Raw genomic sequence first — 24,031 nt, forward strand, 5'->3', positions numbered from 1 at the left:
CTACTAACTGATAAGCCTCGGCGTGTGGCTTTCCCCCGCTGCCTAGATGCCTGCTTCTACGTTGGCGTCTTGTGGTTTTGCCCTTTTGTTTGTTTGTTTCGGTTCTTGGAGTCGTGGAAGTGGACGTTTGTTGTGGAGGACTTTTGAGCGCGGCATGGCTCGTGATGGAGTGCACTGGGTCGGCGCGGTTGGCCGGCTGGGTAAGTTTTCTATGCCGACGACGTCCGTGGTCCGGGTGACTCCACTGCAGTGAGTCGGCTCCGGTGGGATGATGACCGGACCCCACGTCGTACCGGTTGAACGGAAGGGCGTCGGCCGTTGGAGGAGGCTCGGGGGTTTTGGGGACCTGCGGGGTTTCGGAGTTTCCGATGTCACCGTTTGTGTGTGAGGTGCGCAGCATGTGACGTTTGCTTCTTTGAAAGGTATCGGGTAGCCATGCCGCTGTGATTTTGCGTTGACTGCCAGTAGATAAAACTAAGACGTCCCACGTTGACACGCAGACTCTGGTTCTGGGTAGTCCTCAGCAGAATCAACTACCAAGCTAAGTCAGGAGTGGACGTTGAGGCATACATTGGAATTAAGGAATAGCTGATGTTCGGGGAAAATGAGTGGGGAGGTCCTACACTTTCTGTGTAGATTGCCCAATGGCCTGTGTTAGACGAGTAGTCTTCGGTGACGCCGTCCATAGTGAAATGTTCGACCTACTTATAAAGCACGACTGGGGCACTTAAGACTTGACAGCGATCCAATACCCTATGAAAAAAGATACGAAAGGGAAAAAGTCAATGGAGCCATAGGGAAAGGGGGATAATTGCTTGGCGCAAGGTGGTTGAGACTCAAAGTTGTCTCTAGCTTTGACTAAACTATATTTGACTTTTCGGGGATGCTAAAGAAATACCCAATAGCCAAAGTAATGAGACGATTCACAGTTTTGAAAAGACCAACTGGTGCCCCAAACTCTCACCATGACCAATGGGCCATTTAGCTGTACGGCTTTTTACGAGAATCACAATGTAGGTAGAACTCTTGGCGAGGACACAAAGAAATGAGATTGTAGAGATGGCAGTGGTTGTAGAGTAAGATGACTACGGCGTGTAATCTAATTAGGCTCAACTCAAAAGCCAACTCAAAGGGCGTAAGCATCGGCTACGGGAAACCGCTCCTTTTTGCGTACCTACCTTACCTATGTCAACCGCTTTACAGTCGAGGTTATCATGTATAAATTGGGCCATAACTGTAGCAAATCGAACGGCCTTACTCCAGCTCCATACGTCAACTCATTCAAAGAAGCACCCTATATTCTCACACTCTGCCCGCGTACCGCACACCCGAAGCGATCCCACTTACACCTTTCACCAAACGACACCCCATCGCCCACCATGCAATTCTCCATCTTCACCATCCTCCCCCTTCTCCTCTCTTCCGCGGCGGCGGCAGCCTTAGACACCGCAGAAGTCCGACAAGCCCGTTCTCTCGACCAATCCTCCTCGCCTAACGATGTCGGCGGTGGTTTGTTGCCCAAGAGAGTCGAGTGCGACTGCTGCAGAGCGCTAGGACCCGGGTACTGCTGGCACCAGAAGACGAATGGTGATAAATACGTGAGTTTCTCGTGCCATATGCGTTTATTAAGCTCCTTTCCTGGGATATATATCGCTAATCATTTGGGGCTTGTAGTGTTCGGCTTGTATTGTTGATCAATGCCAGAAGAGGTGTACGTGAAACGCTCTGTGCATGATGCGGGTTCATTAAGGAACGGCGGGGCTGGGGAGGGGGAAGGGGGCGTGTCGTGAGGATGGCATTGGAGACATTGAAATATTAGACGAATATCCATGCCGACATCTACTAAAGATAACAAAAGCAAAAAAAGAGTTCACACCCCCGGTGCTGAATTGGGGGCTACATCTCTCGGTGCTCATGCTGGGATTCGAACTCGGGAACTAGTGAGCCTGCCGTCGAGTAGGCTGTGGGCGTAATTTGATTGTTGACCTTTGACCACTCCACCACCCAGCCAGCTTGTCCTGACCCCCCGACCTAGAGAGGCGTCTGCTGTTGCTGGTGATGGGAATGGACTTGAGGAGGGGTATATAGGCTTCTCCCTGTGCGTATTCTCTGTGTATTCGGGGGTTGGAAAATTCATCAGATGAAGGCTTGGTGAGGCAGGGACGGTTGGCGGCACTGCCAGAGTCTTTCCGCGTGAGCAGAGCTGACTGTCAGGTATGAGCATCTGGAAATTGGACCGAGTGCAAGCACGTCACTAATACAAGATGAGCGTATCAGTGCGATCTAGTCATTGATACATGTCTACTCTTATACAATTCTAGTCTCGTGCGATGCGGACTTTCTTACATCTATAATACAATGGCTAGCACACGTTCCTCACGCATGGTCATCCTTGATGCCCCAGCTACCCACCAAAGCCATGGCCTTATCGTCACCCTTGGCAAGACGGTCGTCCTGGAGGGTGTCCGCCAGACACTGCCACGGGTCCCGGCTGCCTCCCCACTTCAAGAGGTTCTCCTTGAGCCGCTCGCCGTTCTCCCGGTTGAGCGCCTTGCCGTCGGCGCCGGCGGAGAAGACCACGCGCCAGACCCGCTCGGCGAGGACGCGGTCAAAGACGTAGCTGTAGTAGGTGCTGCCGTAGCCGTGCAGGTGGCCGAAGAAGCCCTGCCAGCATGTGCCGGCGGGGTCGGAGCCGCCCTGGGAGAACTGCTTCTGCAGGCCGTGGTAGACCCGCGTGGAGTTGAAGGACGGGTCGGCGACCTCGGGGCTGTGGTACGACTGGTCGAGCAGGGAGAGGAGGATCTGGTTCTCCGTGTCGATGCCCTCGAAGCGCTTCGCCAGGCGGATTCGCTCGGCGACCATCTGGTACGGTAGGGGCTCGTCCGTCTTCCAGTGGCGGGCGAAGAGGCCCAGCACGGATGGGTCTGCGGCGAAGTGCTCCATCAGCGTGGACGGGAGCTCGGCAAAGTCGGTGGCACATCTCGTGCCGGACACGTTCTGGAGCTTGGTGCGAGCGAGGATGGAGTGGATGGCGTGACCCATTTCGTGGAACAAAGTTTCGACCTGGTAGTACGACAGGAGCGCCGGGGCGGAGCTCTTCGCATCGTGCTTGGGGAAATCGCAAACTAAAGCAATGGTGGGCAGCTGCATCAGCACACCATCCTGCTGCAAGCTCTCCATGCCATCGTTTGCGGCTTGCTCAGGTCTCTCAAACTTGGGCATATCGGAGGTGGCGTTGTGGATATCTTCCGCAGCCTCTTCGACTTCGTACGGGGCGATGGCTCGGGAACAGCGCACTGTGAAGTGAGCAGGGTTGGGCGACTTATCCTCTCTGTAGAATAGGTCGCAGTACAGGACGGCAATGAGATCGCCCGTGTCCGTCACGACATCCAGACGCCGCACATCCTCGTGCCAAGTCTCGCCGGGCTGCGACTCCTTTGGTCTGAACTGAATACCGTAGAGACGAGTGAACAGTCTCGACATGCCCTGCATGACGGTACCGATGGAGAAAAAAGAGGGGAGGTGATCCGGATGACGGACTGGCAAACTCATCTCGGACCGCACGCCGTCCATGAGGAAATCCTTGTCCCACGGGTGGACTTGAGTAGCGGTGCTGTCTAGTCGGGTCTGCTTCAACTTCAGGAGGTCCGACATTTCCTCTCGAACAATAGGGGTATTGTACTTTTGCAGCGCGTGAAGAAACTGCATCACAGCGCCGGGAGACTTTGCCATCATTCTGTCTTTCAGGGACAGGTGAGCGTAGCTCGAGAACCCCGCCAGGTCCGCCAGCTCAGAGCGGAGCTTGAGCATCGTCTCTAGCAGACCGACTGTCTGCTTCGAAGCGGTGCGCATGGCGGTATACACCTCCTTCCGCGTCCCCTCGTCCTTGACGCTCCGGAGCGCGGCCTGAGCTTCAGGACCGGTGGTGGGGAGGCGCAACTTGCCCCTCATTGTGAGCGCTCGAGCGATCCCGGGGTATAAGCCGTAGAAGCTCGATGAAGGAAGCACAACTTCCCGCTTCGCAGGCTGCATGTCTGAGACGAACATGGATCCGACCTCACTTATCTGCTGCGAGAGGTCAACGAAGCGATCCCGTTCCTGCTGCGGCAAGTCGACGGCCGACTTGGTAAAGTCCAGCTTGAGAATCTCTGCGACCGTCCTCTCCTCCTCTGACCATGCCGCGACCACTTCGGGCTGCTCCATAGCCTTGACCAATTGGTCACTCAGTCCGGTCATGGTGTTCAGCTGGTTCATATACTGATAGACCAGCGACCAAGCTCCGGCTGCTGCTTGCTGGAATCTGGGATCTGGGTGTGTCATTCTGACAAAGTCAGAGAGATCGAGGACTCGGCAGAGAAGGTCGCTAAGGCGGTCAAGGTCCTTGACGACGGCCTGGTATTCGGACACACTCGACGCATGGAGGACTCGGTGGACAATTTTCTGCGCCTTGTCTAAGCTCTTGCGGGCAAATACGTAGAAGCCATTCGGGCTGGTGAGATATCGGTTTTTGAAGAGGCCAACACTGGGGCCGGCCGCCTTGAAGGCCTTGGACACTCGGTCGGGAGAGTCGAAAAGCTCGCGCAGGATCGCATCGTCGGTATTTCTTCCCGGAAGTGAGTGGTCGGCCGTGATGCTCGAGGGAGCGGCGCCGGACACTGCGGATATCCACCGGCGCTGTTGGCCTCGGGAAGCTTGCCGAACGCATTGGGTGCAGACCCAGAGACCGCGGGTTGAAGATTTGATCATTATGAGGAATCCGTCGATGGCACCAACATAACTACCAGTCGGGGCGGAAATTCTAGTAAAACATGTAGCGAGAAAAAAGGAGGGTGGTTGTAAATGCGACCAAGGGCCGTGACCATGGGAATGCTTCTGGATAGGGAGAATTAATGGGAATGAGATAAACCAATCGATAGGCTGTAGCCGGGATGGCATCCGGACTGACGGCGGGAGTAATTTTTTGTGCAAGGGTGTGCAGTGCTGCCAGTCATACCAGGCCAGTGCATAATCGAATTCCCGAGCTCCGGAAATAGCCGCACCAGCGTCCAGTGGGCCTGGCGTTAGGTGCTTGCAAGCACAAGCATCATTCCGTGACATCCAAATAATTCTCGCGAGACCAAGACCCAATTCCCTCAATCGACCAATTGAGCGGATCATGGCTGCTAGAGTGTTGCTACAACGGGTAATTTTCTCTTGCCAATCAACTACTCATCGAAGTGAAGACTAATATGAGAAACGTAGCGCGCCGCGCCGTTAGCAGCGACGGTTATGCTGGGAGGATTCGCCCTGGCACCCCGAACTGCCTACGCTGAAGCTCCCGAGAGCAGCCACGTACGTCCGCAGTCGACTCGCGGCACCTAGATGGGAGCGTAGCTGACAATTTCGCAGTCCAAGAAGCCCATATACGACGACCCGGAGCTCCCCGCGACGAGCGGCACTCTCCCTCCTCCGATCCCCAAGGCCGAGCAGCCTCCTCAGGCCGAAGAACCCAAGTCGCGAGGACCTACCCCTACCGACCGCCTCGCCGTCCAGATCGGCAAGGCGCGCCTCGCCCTGTACCAGTACGCCGTCGGTGCCGAGGACGCCGTCAACCGGACGATGGACAAGGCCTTCAACCTCGAGCAGTCCTTCACGGGCACGATCGCATCCCTCGCCCCGCCCCGCGAGAGCGGCGAGAAGCTGATGCCCGGTGCCATCTACGTCCTGGTCGCCGCTATGGCCGGCAGCATCGTCACCCGCAACCGCAGCATCGTCCTGCGCGCCACGGCGCCCCTGGCTTTCGGTATCACTGCGGGCTGGACCGTCCTGCCCATCACCATGGGCAACGTCTCCAACCTCACCTGGAAGTACGAGCAGCGTTTCCCCGTTATTGCGCAGGGCCACCTCAAGCTTCGCGAGAGCATCGAGAACAGCTGGAGGATGGCGAGGCTCCACAGTGAGATTGGTGTACGATATGTTGATGAGAAGGTCACGGATGCCCGGGAAACCGTCGAGGACTGGGTGAAGAAGGGCAAATAAAGGAAGCGTGGAACTGTACCATAGAAGCGAACAGAGTCGCTACCATCGGTTCCTTTTGTAATTGACATATTTCATCAGCCCGATGCTTGTCTTCGGATCCGGAGTGAAGCAAATCATGGTGAGTGGGCATTACCCAATATTATGTGTATAAAAGTCGTATTTGGGTTCTATATCCCTCAATTCCATTAACCCGGCCTGTCAATGAAGGACTCAGGATGCCGCTATGCTTTTTTACCGATGGCCCCAAACTCCTATCTATGTAAATGAACCCGGTTGAGAATTGCTTTGTGATTTATCTCAAGTCTGCAAGGCAGCAGGAGCCGGCTGCGTTGGCTGTGTTTCCTTGGGCGCGCCGACACCCCTTTGAGACTTGTTTCGAGGGGCCTGCACAGCCCTGCTCTCGCCCATTTTGCCGCCGGCCGCCATTGCGGTTGAGTTGGGCTTCTTCCCGCCCTTGCCAGGCCCCTTTTCAGGGTCGACGCCTTTATTAAGATCAGTCTGCTGAGCAAGCTCGATGAGATCCTCAAGCCCGAGTGCGCGGCAGATTTGAGTGTAGCTCTTGCACTGGTTCATCTTTTGATATGTCACGCTCTTGCCCGGGACAATCTGACAAAGCAGGTATTTCGTGTTGCCGTACTTGTTGTCGACCTCGAGCGCGTACTTGACGTACGTAGCCGCCACCTCCTCCCAGGACGCCAGGCCTCCATCTGCTTCCGTCCTGAAGCAGCTCGAGTTCGCCTCAGCTGCAGTAGCAATCATCGCGCCGTCGACTCCAAACTCCCTGATCAGGTCGACCGCTTGGTCTCGGCTCTCAACGTCGCCGTTCATGATGCAAGCAACGCCCGCCTCGTGGCATACTTCCGCGACCATGCGAAGCTGCTCACGGATGGCACGCTCTCTGGGGCGCATAGGTGTTGTGCGGCAGTGGATCGTGAGGCCAGTAATACCTGTAGCGCAGAGCTTGCGCACAAGGGCTTCTGTCTGTTCTGGTGTGTCCAGGAGGCGAATCTTGACGCTGATGCCAATCTCGAATTCTGGCATAATGTTCGCAACCAGAGCCTCCAAGATTGCGACAAGCTTGTCCGGCGTCTTCAAAAGAGCCGCGCCCATTCCGCCGCTGAGGCTGAACGGCTTCGGGCAACCTGCGTTTACGTCGATGCCGGCGACATCACCCGCCACGAGCCTAGCCGCCTGCACTGCCAAGTCCGGGTCTGCCGTTCCGATCTGGAAGATGAGCTTCCCCGCCTCCTTTTCCGGGTGTGTGCTGAAAATCATTGCCTCGGGCATATGCTTTGGAGGGTTCTTGTGGCCGAACGAGGGGATCTTGGTGAAATCTATCGTGTTGGTAACGGGGTTCACTGTGCGCGTCGTGCCGATCATGGCCTTGTCGACGGTCTCAGGGCCTATTGGACCTGTCAGTGCGATTCCCTCAATGCTCCTCATACTTTTGCGACTTACCCCAGACCAAGTCGGCGCCATAGTGTAAAGCCAGGAGGCGAGAGGGAAGTTCGCCAGAGCGGACCATGGGCGCAAGAACGAGCTTGCCCCTATAGTCTACCCCCCGACGAGGGATCGGGACTTTCTTGATTTCTGAACCCATTGTCTTGAGCAGCGTGCGAAGGGACATGGCCAGAAGGAAAAGTCAAGCTACATGGCCTTGAATAAAAGAAATGGGAATGGTCGGCGCAATCCGATGGTTGACTCCTTCGGCGATGCCCTGACGGGCTAGAGTGCATAACGGAGAAAAGTGTCACGGTATCTTATCGATAAGCAATTATCGGGGTGTGGCGTTCGACTGAACAAGCAATGAGGGTCACCAATCGAGGAACCTACCAACCACAAAGTATTTAGATGCCACGAACTCCATCTTTCTACCGAAAATCTGCCATCGAATGTCCCTGGTCACTATTTAATCTGATTGTGGGTCACTGGCTGTTTAAACAAGTGCCTCTGCTTGAGTTACTCGAGAAAGGTACTTGACTGGTTGCAGTTCTCTTGACTATTCAACTTGGCGTCGCTTAGCCGAATTGAATGCGATTTGGGCACTGATTTTGTCTGTCAAATCCGCCCGCGAGTCGAGATTGTTGCATCCAGTGAGTCACTTTGATAACTCGATACTTGAATACTGAAATAGAGAAGTTGTTTTGCTTTGGGGTTTCTAAATACGAGTGCAGTAGTATTCTACCAAAGTTCTCATTATAATTTGTTGCTAGGGTTGTCCACCGTCTCACTTACAAAACCGAGGCAACAGACTTCCCGCTTAATCATGAAAAAATTGCGTCTTACAGCTAAGCCTTTGGAAGGTTGTGTTCTGGAAGAAAACTCAACGAATATCAGCTACATGAGCACTAGTTGGTGCACTCTGGTGGGAAGACACTCGAGTCTTTTGTGTAGATAGTGCACACACAAGACATAGGTACCTTGGGAGGCTGACATCACAATCAACTCAAATAAGCACTGTTTGGAAGCCTCGACCATGTCATGTCCCTGAACAATTAATGGCATCTCCTTGGGTTGAGACTTGAGAGACATCTGATAGAGACCTTGACACTATGGAGGGGTAACTGAGGGGCAAAGTTGCAGGGGTACATCGGCAAGCTCCAGCCACGGTGAGGCTAGTGAAGAATTTTCTGAAGGCTGCGTTGTCGGCAGGTTGCTGTCGCGACAAAAACAGACTGAATGATTCTCCCGGTTTCTTCCTTGCCCTGTCCTGACCAGAAGCAATTGCCTTGTCCCTAGCCTCTGCAGCCCCGATAGCCGCGAAGACCTCAAAGACCCATCCAGCATCCATCCTGTTCGAACGGCAGCAATCCAGCCACGGCTACATCTTTTAGCGTCTTGCGCAACACTCACCCTCTTTTTGCCATTGAACCTCGGATGAGACCGAAATAGTCTTACCGCAATTGCTGAAGAGTCCTCTGTTGTGTGATATAACTCTAAACGCCACACGCCGAATTCCCCTTTGATCCCCCCTTTCTTCTACTCTCCTTTGACCGATTTCCCTCCGGCCCGGCCCCAAGGTCACTTTGTATACTACACTACCTATACACATGCCGCTGTTACGAGGCATTAAGCTGCAGCTCCCGTCCCTCCGCAAGACAACTGTCAGCTCTGTCAGCTCATTCATCCCCGTATCCGTACTGCCTTTGCCTTCCACCGCCTGTACTGGTACTGGCCGCCGCGCACTCAGTTTTCGCGTGCCTTCCGCCCGACCCAGCCCCGTTTCCACACTCACTCGTCGACCCCCGATTCAGGCCCCGTCCCGGGCCAATCACTCTGCAACCCTGGCGGCACACACCAAGCTAACGTCCGGGTCTCCTACCCCTCCCCCTCCATCCCTCCTTGCATCATCCGCCAACGGCACCCCTCCTCGCCCGTCACAAACTGCTGGTGCCCCCGGTATTAAATCCAAAATTCCCTCCCAACGCACCGCGCAGATTGCCCGTCACTTCTCTACCATCTCAAAGGACTCTGACCCAAGTTTCCATCACCAATCGCCCGCAATGGCTTCCCCTTACTCCCTCCGCAAGGTTGGTGCTCCCAACACCCTCGAGCACCGTGTCTACATCGAGAAGGATGGCGTCCCCGTCTCCCCCTTCCACGACATCCCTCTGTACGCCAACCAGGAGCAGACCATCCTGAACATGGTTGTTGAGATCCCCCGCTGGACCAACGCCAAGCTCGAGGTAAGCATTCGTGTCCTCCCCTCTGTTGTGCTGATCGCTATTGTTGCTCTGCCATGAGCATTGTGACACGAGCACGTACAAAAACGGGCATGTGACGTTGACCGACAATTCAAACTACAGATCTCCAAGGAGGAGCTCCTCAACCCCATCAAGCAGGACATCAAGAAGGGCAAGCTTCGCTACGTCCGCAACTGCTTCCCCCACAAGGGCTACCTCTGGAACTACGGAGCCTTCCCCCAGGTACGAAGAAAAAAGCCCCCTGAAAGGATATCAGTCCTTGGTCGAGAGAACAATATCTAACACTTCGCTCCAGACCTGGGAGGACCCCAACGCCATCCACCCCGAGACCAAGGCCAAGGGTGACAACGACCCGCTCGATGTCTGCGAGATCGGTGAGCTTGTCGGCTACACCGGCCAGGTCAAGCAGGTCAAGGTCCTCGGTGTCATGGCCCTGCTCGACGAGGAGGAGACCGACTGGAAGGTCATCGTTATCGACGTGAACGACCCGCTCGCTCCCAAGCTCAACGACGTCGAGGACGTCGAGCGCCACCTGCCCGGCCTTCTCCGTGCCACCAACGAGTGGTTCCGCATCTACAAGATCCCCGACGGAAAGCCCGAGAACCAGTTCGCTTTCACCGGCGAGTGCAAGAACAAGAGGTTGGTCATTTCAACCGTGAGACTGTATGTCGATTTAGCTAACAAAATGCCACAGCTACGCCATGGACGTCGTCCGTGAGTGCGCCGAGGCTTGGGAGAGACTCATCACCGGCAAGACCCAGGCCGGCAGCGTTTCCACGTAAGTTCCTCATCACGCAATACCTTGGCACAGCAAGCCACGTTTTGTCTGAATACCCTTTACTCACAATCTCGTCTTTAGCGGCAACACCACCGTCCAGCAGTCCCCCGCTCTCATCAGCGCCGGCCAGCTTCCCCCTCTGCCCGCTCACGAGGAGCTCCCCGCCGCCAAGATCGACGCCTCCATCGATAAGTGGTTCTTCATTAGCGGTGCCTCCGCATAAGGGATTCCTCGCCTCTCTTGTGTTTTCTTGAATTGGTAGTACCGGCGGATTGCTTTAGCCAGACGAAAGCTCAGACCATATTTTTTTGCGTCACTTTGTTAGTAGATGTAGTCGAAAACGGAGTCAGAGCTTGAGGGCCCGAAAGGCGTCAACTAGAATACCAAAAAAGTTAAAGTACCGTAAAATCTGTGTCATTGGAACCGCTGTTTATGACATAAGTCATGAGCTTCCTGTGATGTCAATATTTTCTATTCATAGGAGATGATTCAGTCCCCTGAACCTTTTTTGTACAACAGCAGTTTGACAGCATCTGCATCACTCGTCTAGTCTTTCTCCTACAAATTGAGCCGCCTAACGTAGCCAATCGAGAGAGCCCTGAGGGATATCTATCGTTCCCAATTCCAACAAGAAACGCCGGGTTATCGTTAAAAAGGACAAGATGCTATAATAGTACACGGATTCTTTCCTCTCTCTGACCGTTACGTCTAGTCGGTCAAGTCGGCAGCCTTTTGCAAACCGCGAGAGTGTCTGTCCACCTCCTCAATCATGTTCTTGACGCCCATCTTTTCGCAGTCAATCGTAATTTCCTTGCCGTCCTCTACATAGACGCAACACATTAGCCAAGGTTCACGCTTTTTTCCCGGTGGGCTGATATAGGAAATGGGTACGCGCAGACGGCAGAAGGGAGAACGTACTGAACTTGACATAAAGCGAAGCAGGCTCCGTCGACGTCCGGGGCAGGAGGATAGTCTTGATCGTCGTGCCCGTAGAGCGCGCCGTGGGCGGGATGTTGGACATGAAGAGGCGCGCGGATTTGGCTGCGGGCGAGAAGGGGTTGAACTTTGTCGTGATCTCGGTCATGAATTTGGTAATCATCTTGGCGGTTCAATTGCGTCTCGCAGGAGGTGTATGTTTGGCAGGATGTGAGGTAGTTGGGTGGTATCGTATCGTCAAAGGCGGACTTAAGGGCGAGGTCGGACGAGAGGGGGAGTTGGTGATGGTGTAGTCAAGCGGGAGGTGGTTCAACTTTCGATTAGGTACTTCACAATGCGCTTCGAAGCTGTCGCCAAAAATTTGGGTCGCGTGGCTCGTGTCGGGACTCGGGAGGACGGGGAGAGGAGCTTGGACGCTGCCGCATGTGGCTTGCGACATGCCCCCAGGCCGGAGACCATGTGGCGCATAAGTTGCATATCGGTATAACGGGGGGCTTTATCTTTGTGCCACACATTTCGTCACCGCGAAAGGCCAGCTTTACGCCCCTACCTTGCTTCAGCGCACCTTGACTTATAACACCACTCCCTGCCCCCTTTTCCGAGACCCTTTCCACTACGATTTCTGCAAGAAAGACGAAGAGGCCGTACACACGTCGAACCAAACGAGCCAGATCGCAAAAACCAAAAAGGAGGAAAAGAAGAAACAAGAAACCATGTCCTTCGAAGGTCTGCAGGAGCGCCTAACGGCCCTGCAAGAGACCACGACCCAGCTCAAGGACCTCATCGACCGGCTTCAGAACCTCAAATTCCAACCGGGCTCGGTCCCGCTCGGTAGCGGCGGCACAATAGGAACAGCAGACGAGGAGAACAGCGTCAGCGCGGAGCTGAGCTCGGAAATCAGCCAGATCCTCCGGGAAGAGGAGGACGAGCTGGAGCTTCTCGGGGAAGAGGTGGAGGATCTCAGGGACGGCAGGCCGGGTAGCGAGGTGGAGCACACAAAGACTCGTCTCAAGGATGGCGTGGAGAGGTTGAAGCAGGAGATCAAGAGGTGAGGATTCTCCCAGCTCTGACTTCCGTTCACGGAGGATTTCAGGGAATTTAGGACGGCATGATCACTAACACGCAATGTCAAACACAGCTCACGAATCACATTCCGCAAGGCGCAACTCGCAGCTCGGCGCAACCTCTCCCAGGCCCAGCGCCTCGAGCGCGAACTCCTTCTTCAATCCTACTCGCAGCCCGTCTCCGAAGCGTCCTCGCCGTCCCTCAGCGCGCAACAGAAGCCCGACGTTGTCCGCCACCGACAGGTTCACCAAACGAACAACAACAAGAGCTCCCTGACAGAGGAGGACAAACAGACGGTCGGCGCCAGCGGCAACGTCACCAGCGCGCTACGACGCACGCACGACCTGATCGCGGCGGAGCTGGCCCGCAGCGAGTTCGCGCATCAGACGCTGACCGAGTCCTCGGCGGCGCTGGCGCAGCTCGACGACTCGTACGGCTCGCTCGACACGATGCTGGCGAGCTCCAAGGACCTGCTGGGCACGCTGCTCCGCTCGAACAAGAGCGATACATGGTACCTCCAGACGGCGCTCTACATGCTCATGGCGACGGGCGCGTGGCTTCTGTTCCGGAGGTTGCTGTACGGGCCGATGTGGTGGCTGGTTTGGCTGCCGTTGCGTCTGGTGTATAACCTCACCGTCGGCGGCGGCGGAGCGGTGGTCAAGTACGCCGGGTCCGGAAGCCCGTCCGAGGCCGTGGTGGTCAACGAGGGCAAGATTGACGTCGAGGGTTTGCCGGACGAGTCGTTGCCTACCATTGAAGTCGGACGGGAGCCGCAGCGATCGGCGGTCGGTGGAGATCCCGAGTCGCTGGTTGAGAAGGTGGGTAAGATCGTGGAGGAGATGCCGGCAGAGATCGGCGAGGAGACGGTGGTAGACGAAGATGAGCCGCTAGAGGGCGAGGCCGTCGTTGACCAGGTGGCCGGTGATGAGCTGAAGCAAGGGGTGCAAGAAGAGATTAGGCAACGAGACGAGCTCTAAGTAAGGTAGTCAGGCGACCAAATGTCGAGGGGCTACTCTGACGAAACGCCTAAGCGGTTTCGGTGAAAGAAGAAATATCATCACATGGACAATGATTTTGATCTCCGGCACTCGTACGTTTGATCCAGGTTGCGGCGTAGTACCTAGCTGTATTGCTGCGAGGCCTAAACTTAGCGGTGCCCCCGTTGCAAGTCTGGAGAAGCGCCCAATGTGCCTTTCTTTGTTCATCATGTATGTGGCATTCCATCGTAACGGCCAGGCCGCGATGAGGAATTTAGTCATTATGATTTCTGCATACTGGCGCATTTCGAAGATTTACCCCGGCTCCAAAAATCGTCCCAAGAAGCACCCTTTAGAGCTTATTTCAAGAAGCGCCGTTCTAACTTCTAGAAAGGAGAAGTGACATGGAAAGCCGGGCGAGTAAGCAGCCAATGATATGCTGCGATCGCGAGGCAGGGATATGCCTTTTCTCTGCCACGTTCCCCAGTGCATTGAACTTGGGCGCCAGGGAGGAGCATAGAAGGGCCGGAGTGGTCTAGTGTTCGGACGGGGGAGGACGGCATGACGTTGTGAAATTTCCGTTCTCTGGGATTGAGCAACAGGGAGCAAAGTCGGACATCCCGTGGGACTTGGTTTGGTGAGACTCATGACCAACATATTGCTATCGAAAATTCGTAGGCCGATGTTGTAGTAGCCACTCGAGGGTCCAGAAATACGAGACAACCCGTAGCAGACTGCCCACGATCCAAGACGACAAATGGTGTAGCGATGTCTTATTCGTTGCCAAATTCTCCGACTGCCTACTGCAAACGGGAGTCAGAAGAACTGAAGTGGTGCATCGCCCCAGGCGGAGGCTTGACGGCGCATCCTCTGGGCGGGCCATGACCCGTAACGCAAGTCCAACGGCTCTACGGCACGGTATTGGTGTGTTGGGAGGTGTCGTGTGGCACTGTCTGTGGGATGTAGATCAAAGATCGTTCATTGAGCGATGTGGTTGCTGGGCATCTCGTATTCATGCAGAATCCGCTTCATACGAAATACAATGAGGCGAAATGTATTTCTGGGATCGTTGGTCTTATTCTCAATCTCACTGCAGCTGGCAACGGCACTTGGGTTTCTGGGAGTGTATAGTGTGTGTATCCCTATCAGCCCTCACAAGCCCGTGTAAGTGGTTGGCCTGACGGGTAACGGCATATGACGATGATCGGCTGTCGGTCGAGAATAGATTAGACCTAAATGAAGCCGGACGAACATGAGCTCGTTTGGACGGATATCCGTCCCGTCCTGTAAAGAGCCGTCACTAGGACGTGCTTCGAAACGAATCTAGGTCGCAGGGGGGAGGATTCTCAGTGGACTGATGGATCTTCATGACCCGTCACCGGTGTCGCTCCAGGCCGACGGATGAGCAAAGTGCCAAATGCTGTTGACTACTCACCTTTTCACCACAGTTGGCCGTCCCACCGTCGAAGAGAAAACTTGGCGGCAGGTTGAGACTCGCTCAGGTTCCGACGTTCCGTCTCATCTAGTGCTCACCTTGGGTCCTTGGAATGGCTGTTCAGGTGCTAGTCGGCAACGCATCTCAGCTTTCTCAGGTACCCGATGGAGCGCTTGCGCAGTGGTATAGAGTGTGGCGCTCCAGCGCTTTGTCCGGTCGACAGGTCGACAGCGCTGGTCGTCTGGCCCCTGAGACAAGGGCATGTGCCCTCGGCCAATGGCACGGTGCCATTTGCCAGGAAACCCTGCATTACTCGAGGAGACGCGCCAGGGTCGTGTCACGCTGGTTGTTGAGCATTCGTCCGTGAAAATCGTCTGTTGTTTTATTTTCTTCTGCTAATGTTTCCCCTGTCCTTGGCTGTCAACATCGTCTGAACGGTTTTCTTCTCTAAGACCACACAGGCACAAGTAAGCCTCTGCAGCTACATTGCCGTGGTTGCATCGATAGCGTGCTGTATGGGCACAGCGTTCAAATTGAGGCGTCAATGCCTCAAATACCAAATTCAATGTGTCAAATGAGACCTTGTATTCGCGTGGTGGTGGTGGACGGAGGCTAATGTTGTGGCGAGGTTCGATCGAGGGCCTCGACAAAACGCAGAGGGGAATACGAACAGACCACCAGACCAACGGCCCTCCACACTGATGTAATACCTCGCTGGCCTTGGACCCGGCAAGTCCTGTTGGATGGAGACATTGCAAGGGACGAGACAGGTGACAATTGGCTCGCCGTTGCAAACAATGAGAGGAGATTCGAAGAGGCCCTGGCAATCCTGGCAGAGGGAGAGAGCAAAAAGTCAAAGTGCAATTTTAAAATTGGGATTAAACAGTTGGTCCGGGCCCACTTTGGCAGGCATGGTTGGTCTGCAAGTGCTGCACCTCGTTTTTTGGACCGGGAGTATTTTCTCGCTCTTGCTTTCGCTTTCGAAGCGGCGACGGGAGGGAAGAAGGAAGTGGGCTCTCTCCTCCGTGCCTCCTTCCTAGTGTATCCGTAAGTTCTTGCCTTACTTCGAAAAGGCTCAAAGTGCCTAACCTTAAGGCTATATGTGGTACGTACCTGCCTTAGGTCACGTCCTGACCTCCGTCCATGGCGCAGGTCCCAATCTTTCCCCAGACGCGGCGCGATCCAATTCGATCGTCAACCTCCATCCAACCTTGCTTTGGGCTCCCCTTTTTTCGCTTGTGTTTGGCTTTTGAGTCCTTCCGCCCACATCAACAACAAGGGACGGGGGCAACCGGCTATGAGTCGAGTCACAAGTCACAAGCTCAACCCGAAGGAGAATCAGGTCTTGTTGGCCGTCTTGGCTTCTAGTACGTCGTGCTGCTCCGTACCTAGTACTTACTCTGCTCTCTTGGTCGTCGTCTCTTGCTAATACCTAGTGTACGCAGTAAAACTTTCCAGGTCCTCGTTGAACCCACACCCTGTCTACCCACCCCAGAATCCGCCCTTGCAAGTTGCGTGCAGACACAAGCGTGTTCCCGGCCCATCGACACACGAAGAACATCGATGGGCCACACAACTTTGCAGCTGAAGAGGTGAAGGGGGTGGGTGGGCAGCGCAGGGAAGAGGCCACACTACCAAGGCTAATCATAGCATGGCACCTGGGGGCGCGCCTTGGCTTGTCACCCCGAGCGGGAAAAGGTCGACATTGGATCCAGAGATGGATTTTTGCTCGGAACACTGCGCACTATTAAACCCACCTCCAGTCCATCCACTCTGTTCCTGGTCTCCCTTCCTTTCCTCCCTCCCTCTCTAGCCTCTGCCATACACTCGTTGCTCGATCACCTGTTTCAAAACGCTTACATTCGCTGTTCTTGTTCGGATATCAACAACTTACACCATTCTTAATACACCCGTGTAACACCACAAACCAAACACCACCAGTCAAGATGCGTTTCACCTCCATCATCGTCACCGGCGCTTTCGCCGTTCTGGCCGCCGCCCAGTCTACCACCACCACCTCCGCTTCCGCTGCCTCCTCCGCTCAGGCTGTCATCGAGAAGTGCCTGTCTGGCTGCCCGGCCACCGACGTCAACTGCCAGGCCAAGTGTATCTCTGTACGTTGGGGAACCCAAATTTGGCGCCATCCCGATGAAATTTCACGAAAAGACTAACACATGGTGCTCACAGGTCCCCAACCCCAACGAGGACCAGGTCAACAAGACCACCGCCTGCGTCGCCAAGTGTGATCAGGGTGACGGGAGCGCGGCAGCTACCGAAAGATACGCTACTTGTACGCAGAATTGTATCGCTGCGAACTACTGGAGCAGCGGCGCTACTCCCGCTGCCACCGCTGGATCTGGCTCTGGCTCTGGCTCAAGCGGTAGCGCGACTGCTGCCACTGCTACCGGTTCCGCTGCCACGGGCTCTGCCTCTGGCACTGCCACCCGCGCTTCCGGCTCATCTGCTGCCTCTGGCACCGAGGCTGCATCCAGCTCATCCTCTACCGCCAACGCCGCTGCCCCCGCCCTGGTCGGCTCTGCGTCATTCGGTGTTGTCGGTCTTATCGGCGCCGCTCTCCTGATCTAAATACCTTTGCCATTCGGAGGATGAACACAAAAGGTGGATGAGAGGATGAGTGGGATGAATGTATGGATTCACGGAGAGGGGTATATACCATTTGGGAGACGATTGCTATATATGTGGTCAATGATTTAATAGGCAGATTACAAGGATATGTGTTAATGTTACTAGCGGACACCAACGTCTGCCAAACTTCAATAACACAATGTCTTCCTCATACTTCGTGTGCGCCTGAAGGGGGTCATCTTTCTCTGTGACAAGTGATGTTGGGTCGGGCGCATGTTTAAAGAGACGAGGGATACTGAGGCGATGGCTCCTTGCAACGGCATCTTGCTTGGTTCGCAATGCGATTTGCGTTTTGGCGGGTGGCGGTTTGGTTTCAAACGGAAGTCATCCGTAAGTGACCCCTATCACAATGTTCATTGCAGGGACGTCACAAGACCCTCGTCATTAGATCGATTTCTTCGACTTCTACTTCGTAATCTTCTTTCAGGACCGGGTAGGAACAGTCACTGGAATTTCGCTGATCCAGGGGATGCCCAACTGTTTCATCTCGACGGCCAATTGAAAGAGATAATCCAAGCTACGCAACATCCTGTTAGCATATTTCCACGCTATTTCTTTGCGAGACAAACAATCGGTATGAGGAAAAATCAGGAACAAGGGATGAGGGAAGAGGAGGAATGTTTCCAAGATGGAAGAGCAGGTTTCCGTCCCGGTTTTCTGCAACGGGGAGAGAGACACGATAATCTCATTCTCCCAGAGGGGAGACTCAAACTCACCTCTCACACTGCGTCTTGGCCTTGTGGACGTTGTCGCCCCAGACGTAGACGCCGTGCCTCCGCACCAGCACGGCGTAGGTGTCGGGGTACTTGTCCATGGCCTCCTCGAGGAACTCGGTCAGGTCCTCCTCGTGGGCCGTGTTCTCGATGACGGGGATCCTGAGGGTGTCGTGGTACCCGAGGTTGCCCTGCTTCTGGAACCCCTTTCCGAAGCCCTTGATCTGTTCGATGTTGTTGATCTCGAACAGCTTGTCGTTACCGCCTGCGCGGGCCTGGCCCTCGAGGATGAGGGTGACGAGAACGGCCCAGTGGGAGTGCGTGTGGATGCAGCAGCCGGCGCCGCGGCGGGTGAAGGCGGCGAGGAAGAGAGGGGTGCACTGGGAGGGCTTGTAGGAGGGCGGGGAGCGGAGGTAGACGCGGTTCTTGAGGGATGCTTCTTGGGCGGCGAGGGAGAGGACGTAGATGTCCTGGGGCTTCATGAGTTCTTTTTGGACGCCTGAGGGGGCGAGGTAGACGAGGTCGCTGAGAGGGTGTAAGTGAGAGTCATGATTTATGTGTTTTGTTTCTCTTCGTGTGTATGTTCACCATGTGTGAGGTGAAGTTTTCAGCGAGGGTTATGATGCGATGTTTGTCTTCTTCGTATATGGAAAGCAGGAAGCAAATTGTGGTCATTATATGAGATACCTAGCGACGTTCGTGCTGGACAAATATCGCCTTTTTAGAAGTACGACTATGAGATGTATAGACTTACTCATCTCGAATGGAGCAGCCACCACCGGTGCCGGTGACCCAGCCTAGTGTCCAGAACTTTGCGCACAGCGAAGGAATGAGATTCGCGGGGTGGTCCGGGTCGTTTGAGGTGACGAGCAGGTCGGGGTTTTCAATCTCAGCTGTGGACGCCATGGTGGGCTGTCTTCTGAGATGAGTCTCGCGGGGTAATTTGGGTAGCGAACGGGGGGTATCGAGTTCTGAGACTTGTGTTAATCCTCGATTCGGCTCCCGCGAGAACTCGTAGATGGCAATGAAGAATACGGATATCCTAGTTTGAGGGCACAAACCTGTTTAATGTGTATCCAGGAAAAGTTGAGCTCACGATTGCAATATATTTACTCTGTAAAACCAAGTTCTCCCAGTCACAAGAGTCGGGAAATTTTCTCACCAGCCACACGAGCATGAGGCTGAGCGAGGTGAGAGGAGAGTTGAGCCAGTGGCAATTGTCGACTTCCCCACATGGCAAGCACGCAAAGGCACGGAACGCTCCTCCTCCACCACGCCAAAGAGTTGCGATTTACGAGACAGCGACAGAGGCTCTTGCGATTGGTCAATCCGTGCCCATCTCGCAGGTCTCTCTCAACTCGGGTCCATCGGGAGCTCCAATTACAAATGAGCGCTTCCACGCTCTAGGTCATAGCTGGTAAATGCGACAGCGGAGTACGAAGTCTCGCTGTACGGCACGGGTTCACGGATTGGCAAAGGACGGATACCAGCAGGAGGTGCTAGAGAAGATGATGAGACAGACTGGTGAAGAATCGGCAGCTAGTCCGGTCGCTGGTTGAGGCTGATTAGGCGTCCTGCAGGTGATGCGACAAAAAAGAGGACACCTAGCCTTTTTTCGACGACGGTCGAACGCCCATGTTTCTATTTATCCCGTCGAGTGGGGAGCGCCCACCTTAACGCCCTTATTCAGGAGGAAGCTTTCGTGAGATATTAGGACAAATTAGCAGCCTGACTCCTGTCATTAAATCCACAAACACGCCTGCCCAAAATGGTCATTTTTTCGATCAATCGAGCCGGTGAAACCCAGCCGGGATCGTGTCTTGCCAGTGTCAATCAGGCGTTGGCTTGGACCGAGGCATATCTGTGCATTTTCGCAGTCTTGTCTGCTCAATGCGCGCCCATATTACTATCCTGGTCAACTGTGTGTAATATTAGTAAAGCAGTGAATGACAATGGCAGCTCCAACGTCGCGGCACTGATACCTACGGTCCATCTCAAGACATTTCGGGATCAGCCGCCAACCTGAGATACTAGCCTCGATTGAATCGCGATGCATCGCAGAGTGCATGCTCCTGAGAGCGATACACCAGTCTCTCTCCATCTTCCGCCAACGGGTGTACATACAAAAGAAGAGGATGGCAACCCAGTCAAGGGCTGAAGAGCTCAGTCCATCAACCAGGATCAGCAATTGAGACTTTGGAAGCTCGTCGAAGCACCATGAATATCCCCCTCCTTCCCTTCGCTGTTAGAACCAGTGGATCCCGTTCCGTCGCCAAGGGCCCCCGCACTTTCCTCACCTCACCGAGCCACAGTCCGCAGCCCGCATGTCATTGTCAGCAGAAGCAGCCCACTGAAAAAGGTACCGCAGCGGCTTTGCATTGGCTACACCGGGCTGCGATGGGCAGCGGCGTGCTACCCCGACGACCCCTGAAGCTAGGTAGCGGATTGCATGCTACGGCAACTGCTCTCGCTGCTGGTCCCCCCGAAAATTCTCCAATTTTCTTGGAATTTGATTGGCTCAGAACCTCTGCCTTGCCGAACCTTACCCCGACGGGCCACACCTTAGTGAGCTCTCCCCTACCTGGCCTTTTTTCGGGTGCTCTCTGCTTTGGGTCGCTGAGGTTTTGCTGGGGACCTTTACCGCAAAAAAAGGACACGTTGAGCACAACCCGCTTGCGCGTGCCTGCCTCACGGACTGATAAATCCGTCGTCTTCCTCGCCCCATTCCTCCTTCCGAAACTCTTTTCCCTCTCCTTGGGAATTTCCTCCTCGAAAATACCAATCCTCTCCATCCACCGCGACCGGGAGCCCTTTCTACCCTTTTGTCATTCAATTGACAATCTTTCCTTTACAACCCTACAGCTTTAACGCTACTTACCTCCCCCCTCATCTACCTGAACCCGATTGAAGCCGAGACACCGATACCACACATTCTCGCCCATCATGAAGTTCAACGCTGCTGCGTTGTCCGCCGCGGCATTGTTCGCTGGCGCCTACGCCGACGATGCTCAGAAGGTCCTCAGTGAGGATAAGACCTCCACTGCCGCTGAGTCCTCGACCTCGGTCACTCCCCAGCTGTCCACCTTCACGGTAAGCTCCCCCCTTCTCCTCGCTAATGGCTCTCTTTGTTGCTCCGAGTGAAGCCTCCTCCCCCTCATCATTCGCTGCAATCTCATGAGCTCAATGCGCAATGGGAACGGGCTGGGGGCAGTCCTTGGATCTTCCCCGCACCTGCTCTCTACCCGCCATGAAATAAGCAATTATCTGACAACGGCTTTTTTTTATTCTATAGCCTACTACCCTGAAGGCCCCTTTCTTGGAGCAGTTCACCGACGATTGGGAGAGCCGCTGGAGTCCTTCTCACGCCAAGAAGGACTCCAAGGATGACGAGGAATGGGCCTACGTTGGCGAGTGGTCCGTTGAGGAGCCTACCGTCTACAAGGGCATGGAGGGCGACAAGGGTCTTGTTGTCAAGAACCCTGCCGCTCACCACGCCATCTCGGCCAAGTTCCCTAAGAAGATTGACAACAAGGGCAAGACCCTCGTTGTTCAGTATGAAGTCAAGCTCCAGAGTAAGTTTCTCGTCACTGCCCCACACTACAATCTCACAACAGAGTGCTAACAATGGTTCCTTCTCAGACGGTCTTGAGTGCGGTGGCGCTTACCTCAAGCTTCTCCGTGAGAACAAGGCTCTTCACTCCGAGGAGTTCTCGAACGCCACTCCCTATGTGATCATGTTCGGTCCCGATAAGTGCGGCCACACCAACAAGGTTCACTTTATCTTCAACCACAAGAACCCCAAGACTGGTGACTACGAGGAGAAGCACCTTACCTCTCCCCCCACCGCTCGCATTGTCAAGACCACCGAGCTCTACACTCTCATTGTCCACCCCAACAACACTTTCATCATCCAGCAGAACGGAGAGCAGGTCAAGACCGGCTCCCTTCTTGAGGACTTCTCCCCCTCCGTCAACCCTGAGAAGGAGATTGACGACGCCAAGGACTCCAAGCCTGAGGACTGGGTCGATGAGGCCCGTATCGCCGACCCCGAGGCCAAGAAGCCCGAGGACTGGGATGAGGATGCCCCCTACGAGATTGTCGACGAGGAGGCCACCAAGCCCGAGGACTGGCTCGAAGATGAGGCTCAGACCATCCCTGACCCTGAGGCCCAGAAGCCCGAGGACTGGGACGATGAGGAGGATGGTGACTGGGTCGCCCCTACCGTTCCCAACCCCAAGTGCACTGAGGCTTCTGGCTGTGGCCCCTGGACCAAGCCCATGAAGAAGAACCCTGACTACAAGGGCAAGTGGACCGCGCCTTACATCGACAACCCCGCCTACAAGGGCGTCTGGGCTCCCCGCAAGATCAAGAACCCCGACTACTTCGAGGACAAGACCCCTGCCAACTTCGAGCCCATGGGCGCTGTAAGTATTCCCGATACTGTACCAGTATGTCTTTCGCCTGCTAACGAGTGAATCAACAGATTGGCTTCGAGATCTGGACCATGCAGAACGACATCCTCTTTGACAACATCTACATTGGCCACTCCGTCGAGGATGCCGCCAAGCTTGCCGAGGAGACCTTCAAGGAGAAGCACCCCATTGAGCAGCTCGCTGAGCTCGCCGACAAGCCCAAGGAAGCCGAGAAGCCCAAGTCCCCCAACGACCTCAAGTTCCTTGACGACCCCGTTCACTTCATTAAGGAGAAGCTTGACCTCTTCATCACCATTGCCCAGAAGGACCCCATCCAGGCCGTCAAGTTCGTTCCCGAGGTTGCTGGCGGTATCGGTGCTCTTCTCGTCACTCTCATTGCCATCATTGTCGGCATTGCCAGCTCTGGTGGTGCTCCTCCCGCTGCCCAGAAGGTCGCGGCTGATGCCAAGGACAAGGCGAAGGAGGTCAAGGACAAGGCCACCAAGGCTGTTGCCTCTGGCGCCGACGTCGCGAAGGACGCTACCAAGCGCAACACCCGCAGCTCGTCCTAGATGAGAACGGTTCTCGCGATTGAATTGTGAATGAGTTTGCTTTCTCTTTGATATCGTCGCCCGAAGAAAGCCAGAGGCCCAAAAGTATCGTGCTTCAACATGTGCACAAGGGTGATATCAGGAACCGAAGAGAATCGTGGATGCTGCTTTTTTCAGTTTAACTCCCTCATTCTATGCCTGTTTTTGGTCATCGAGGGACAGACAGAGAGCATGGCGTAGGTGTATTCTAGCTACAATAAAAAACAAGGGATTGATTACAATATTACGTTCCGATCTCAGATGTGATGTGATATGAGATGTTAAAAGTGAAATGTCATCGTGTTCCAGGTCCATCCCGTCATCTCAAGATAAGGTAATCAGCTCCGCGGTCAAATGTGGCCCCCGGTCTTCCGCTATGAAGGTCTCAGATCCACCAGCCGCTTCTCCGCCGCATACGCAGTAGGGTGATACGCTGTTTACGCCGTTTACGCCGGCGGAGAGCGCCCACCTGACGCTTGTAGCACCAAAAAGCACGGTTCCCTCTCGGCATAAGGCGGCATTGGGGCCGGCTTCGGCTGGGAGGAGCCACTGGGAAGCTTGGGGGAAACTGGGCAGGGATTCTGGAATCAGTGGCAGCCATGGCAGCGTTATCTTACCCCACCCCAACCTTTCCCCACACTCTGGGAGCTCGCCGAGTTCCCTGGGACTTTATAAGGGACTACGATGTCGCTCGACTCCGGTTCCCGCGTCTCTCGTGAAAGAAGTGGCTGGCAATTGGCTTGAGACGAACGATCCC

At 54.8% G+C, this 24,031-nt stretch overlaps 10 protein-coding genes across 10 annotated transcripts; 6 read left to right on the forward strand and 4 right to left on the reverse strand.

The window, feature by feature from the left end:
• Nucleotides 1-1,089: 1,089 nt before the first annotated feature.
• Nucleotides 1,090-1,828, forward strand: BDZ83DRAFT_616641 (uncharacterized protein). The gene has a single exon (XM_060507986.1). The coding sequence runs from the start codon at nt 1,215-1,217 to the stop codon at nt 1,692-1,694; it is 480 nt and encodes a 159-aa protein (XP_060366237.1). The 5' UTR covers nt 1,090-1,214; the 3' UTR covers nt 1,695-1,828.
• Nucleotides 1,829-2,252: 424 nt separating this feature from the next.
• Nucleotides 2,253-4,931, reverse strand: BDZ83DRAFT_616642 (peptidase family M3). The gene has a single exon (XM_060507987.1). The coding sequence runs from the start codon at nt 4,744-4,746 to the stop codon at nt 2,377-2,379; it is 2,370 nt and encodes a 789-aa protein (XP_060366238.1). The 5' UTR covers nt 4,747-4,931; the 3' UTR covers nt 2,253-2,376.
• Nucleotides 4,932-5,023: 92 nt separating this feature from the next.
• On the forward strand, nt 5,024-6,162 carry BDZ83DRAFT_616646 (apolipo protein O-domain-containing protein). Its single transcript, XM_060507988.1, has 3 exons — nt 5,024-5,182; nt 5,242-5,331; nt 5,389-6,162. The coding sequence occupies exons 1-3, from the start codon at nt 5,156-5,158 to the stop codon at nt 6,016-6,018; spliced, it is 747 nt and encodes a 248-aa protein (XP_060366239.1). The 5' UTR covers nt 5,024-5,155; the 3' UTR covers nt 6,019-6,162.
• On the reverse strand, nt 6,163-7,883 carry BDZ83DRAFT_616648 (dihydrouridine synthase). Its single transcript, XM_060507989.1, has 2 exons — nt 7,477-7,883; nt 6,163-7,421 (listed from the first exon to the last, which is right to left on the reverse strand). The coding sequence occupies exons 1-2, from the start codon at nt 7,643-7,645 to the stop codon at nt 6,316-6,318; spliced, it is 1,275 nt and encodes a 424-aa protein (XP_060366240.1). The 5' UTR covers nt 7,646-7,883; the 3' UTR covers nt 6,163-6,315.
• Nucleotides 7,884-9,521: 1,638 nt separating this feature from the next.
• BDZ83DRAFT_574920 (inorganic pyrophosphatase) lies at nt 9,522-10,723 on the forward strand (the record flags this gene model as incomplete). The annotated part of the gene is made up of 5 exons (XM_060504752.1): nt 9,522-9,704; nt 9,825-9,944; nt 10,018-10,361; nt 10,417-10,500; nt 10,582-10,723. The coding sequence occupies 5 exons, from the start codon at nt 9,522-9,524 to the stop codon at nt 10,721-10,723; spliced, it is 873 nt and encodes a 290-aa protein (XP_060366241.1).
• Nucleotides 10,724-11,208: 485 nt separating this feature from the next.
• BDZ83DRAFT_751023 (39S ribosomal protein L53/MRP-L53) lies at nt 11,209-11,599 on the reverse strand (the record flags this gene model as incomplete). Its single annotated transcript, XM_060513995.1, has 2 exons — nt 11,209-11,321; nt 11,419-11,599. 2 exons carry the CDS (start codon nt 11,597-11,599, stop codon nt 11,209-11,211), a joined length of 294 nt encoding a protein of 97 aa, XP_060366242.1.
• Nucleotides 11,600-12,149: 550 nt separating this feature from the next.
• Nucleotides 12,150-13,478, forward strand: BDZ83DRAFT_574854 (syntaxin; the record flags this gene model as incomplete). The annotated part of the gene is made up of 2 exons (XM_060504748.1): nt 12,150-12,484; nt 12,575-13,478. 2 exons carry the CDS (start codon nt 12,150-12,152, stop codon nt 13,476-13,478), a joined length of 1,239 nt encoding a protein of 412 aa, XP_060366243.1.
• A 3,232-nt stretch (nt 13,479-16,710) lies between these two features.
• Nucleotides 16,711-17,636, forward strand: BDZ83DRAFT_266261 (uncharacterized protein). The gene is made up of 2 exons (XM_060502024.1): nt 16,711-17,027; nt 17,101-17,636. The coding sequence occupies exons 1-2, from the start codon at nt 16,860-16,862 to the stop codon at nt 17,497-17,499; spliced, it is 567 nt and encodes a 188-aa protein (XP_060366244.1). The 5' UTR covers nt 16,711-16,859; the 3' UTR covers nt 17,500-17,636.
• Nucleotides 17,637-17,982: 346 nt separating this feature from the next.
• Nucleotides 17,983-19,178, reverse strand: BDZ83DRAFT_574872 (class II aldolase/adducin N-terminal; the record flags this gene model as incomplete). The annotated part of the gene is made up of 3 exons (XM_060504750.1): nt 17,983-18,076; nt 18,276-18,797; nt 19,027-19,178. The coding sequence occupies 3 exons, from the start codon at nt 19,176-19,178 to the stop codon at nt 17,983-17,985; spliced, it is 768 nt and encodes a 255-aa protein (XP_060366245.1).
• Nucleotides 19,179-20,890: 1,712 nt separating this feature from the next.
• On the forward strand, nt 20,891-23,516 carry BDZ83DRAFT_616701 (calreticulin family protein). The gene is made up of 4 exons (XM_060507990.1): nt 20,891-21,362; nt 21,565-21,844; nt 21,912-22,696; nt 22,756-23,516. Exons 1-4 carry the CDS (start codon nt 21,216-21,218, stop codon nt 23,254-23,256), a joined length of 1,713 nt encoding a protein of 570 aa, XP_060366246.1. The 5' UTR covers nt 20,891-21,215; the 3' UTR covers nt 23,257-23,516.
• The last annotated feature ends 515 nt before the right edge of the window (nt 23,517-24,031 follow it).

The sequence above is a fragment of the Colletotrichum acutatum genome, assembly GCF_030867785.1.
Source record: "Colletotrichum acutatum strain CBS 112980 chromosome Unknown BDZ83scaffold_34, whole genome shotgun sequence".
NCBI lineage: Eukaryota > Fungi > Ascomycota > Sordariomycetes > Glomerellales > Glomerellaceae > Colletotrichum > Colletotrichum acutatum.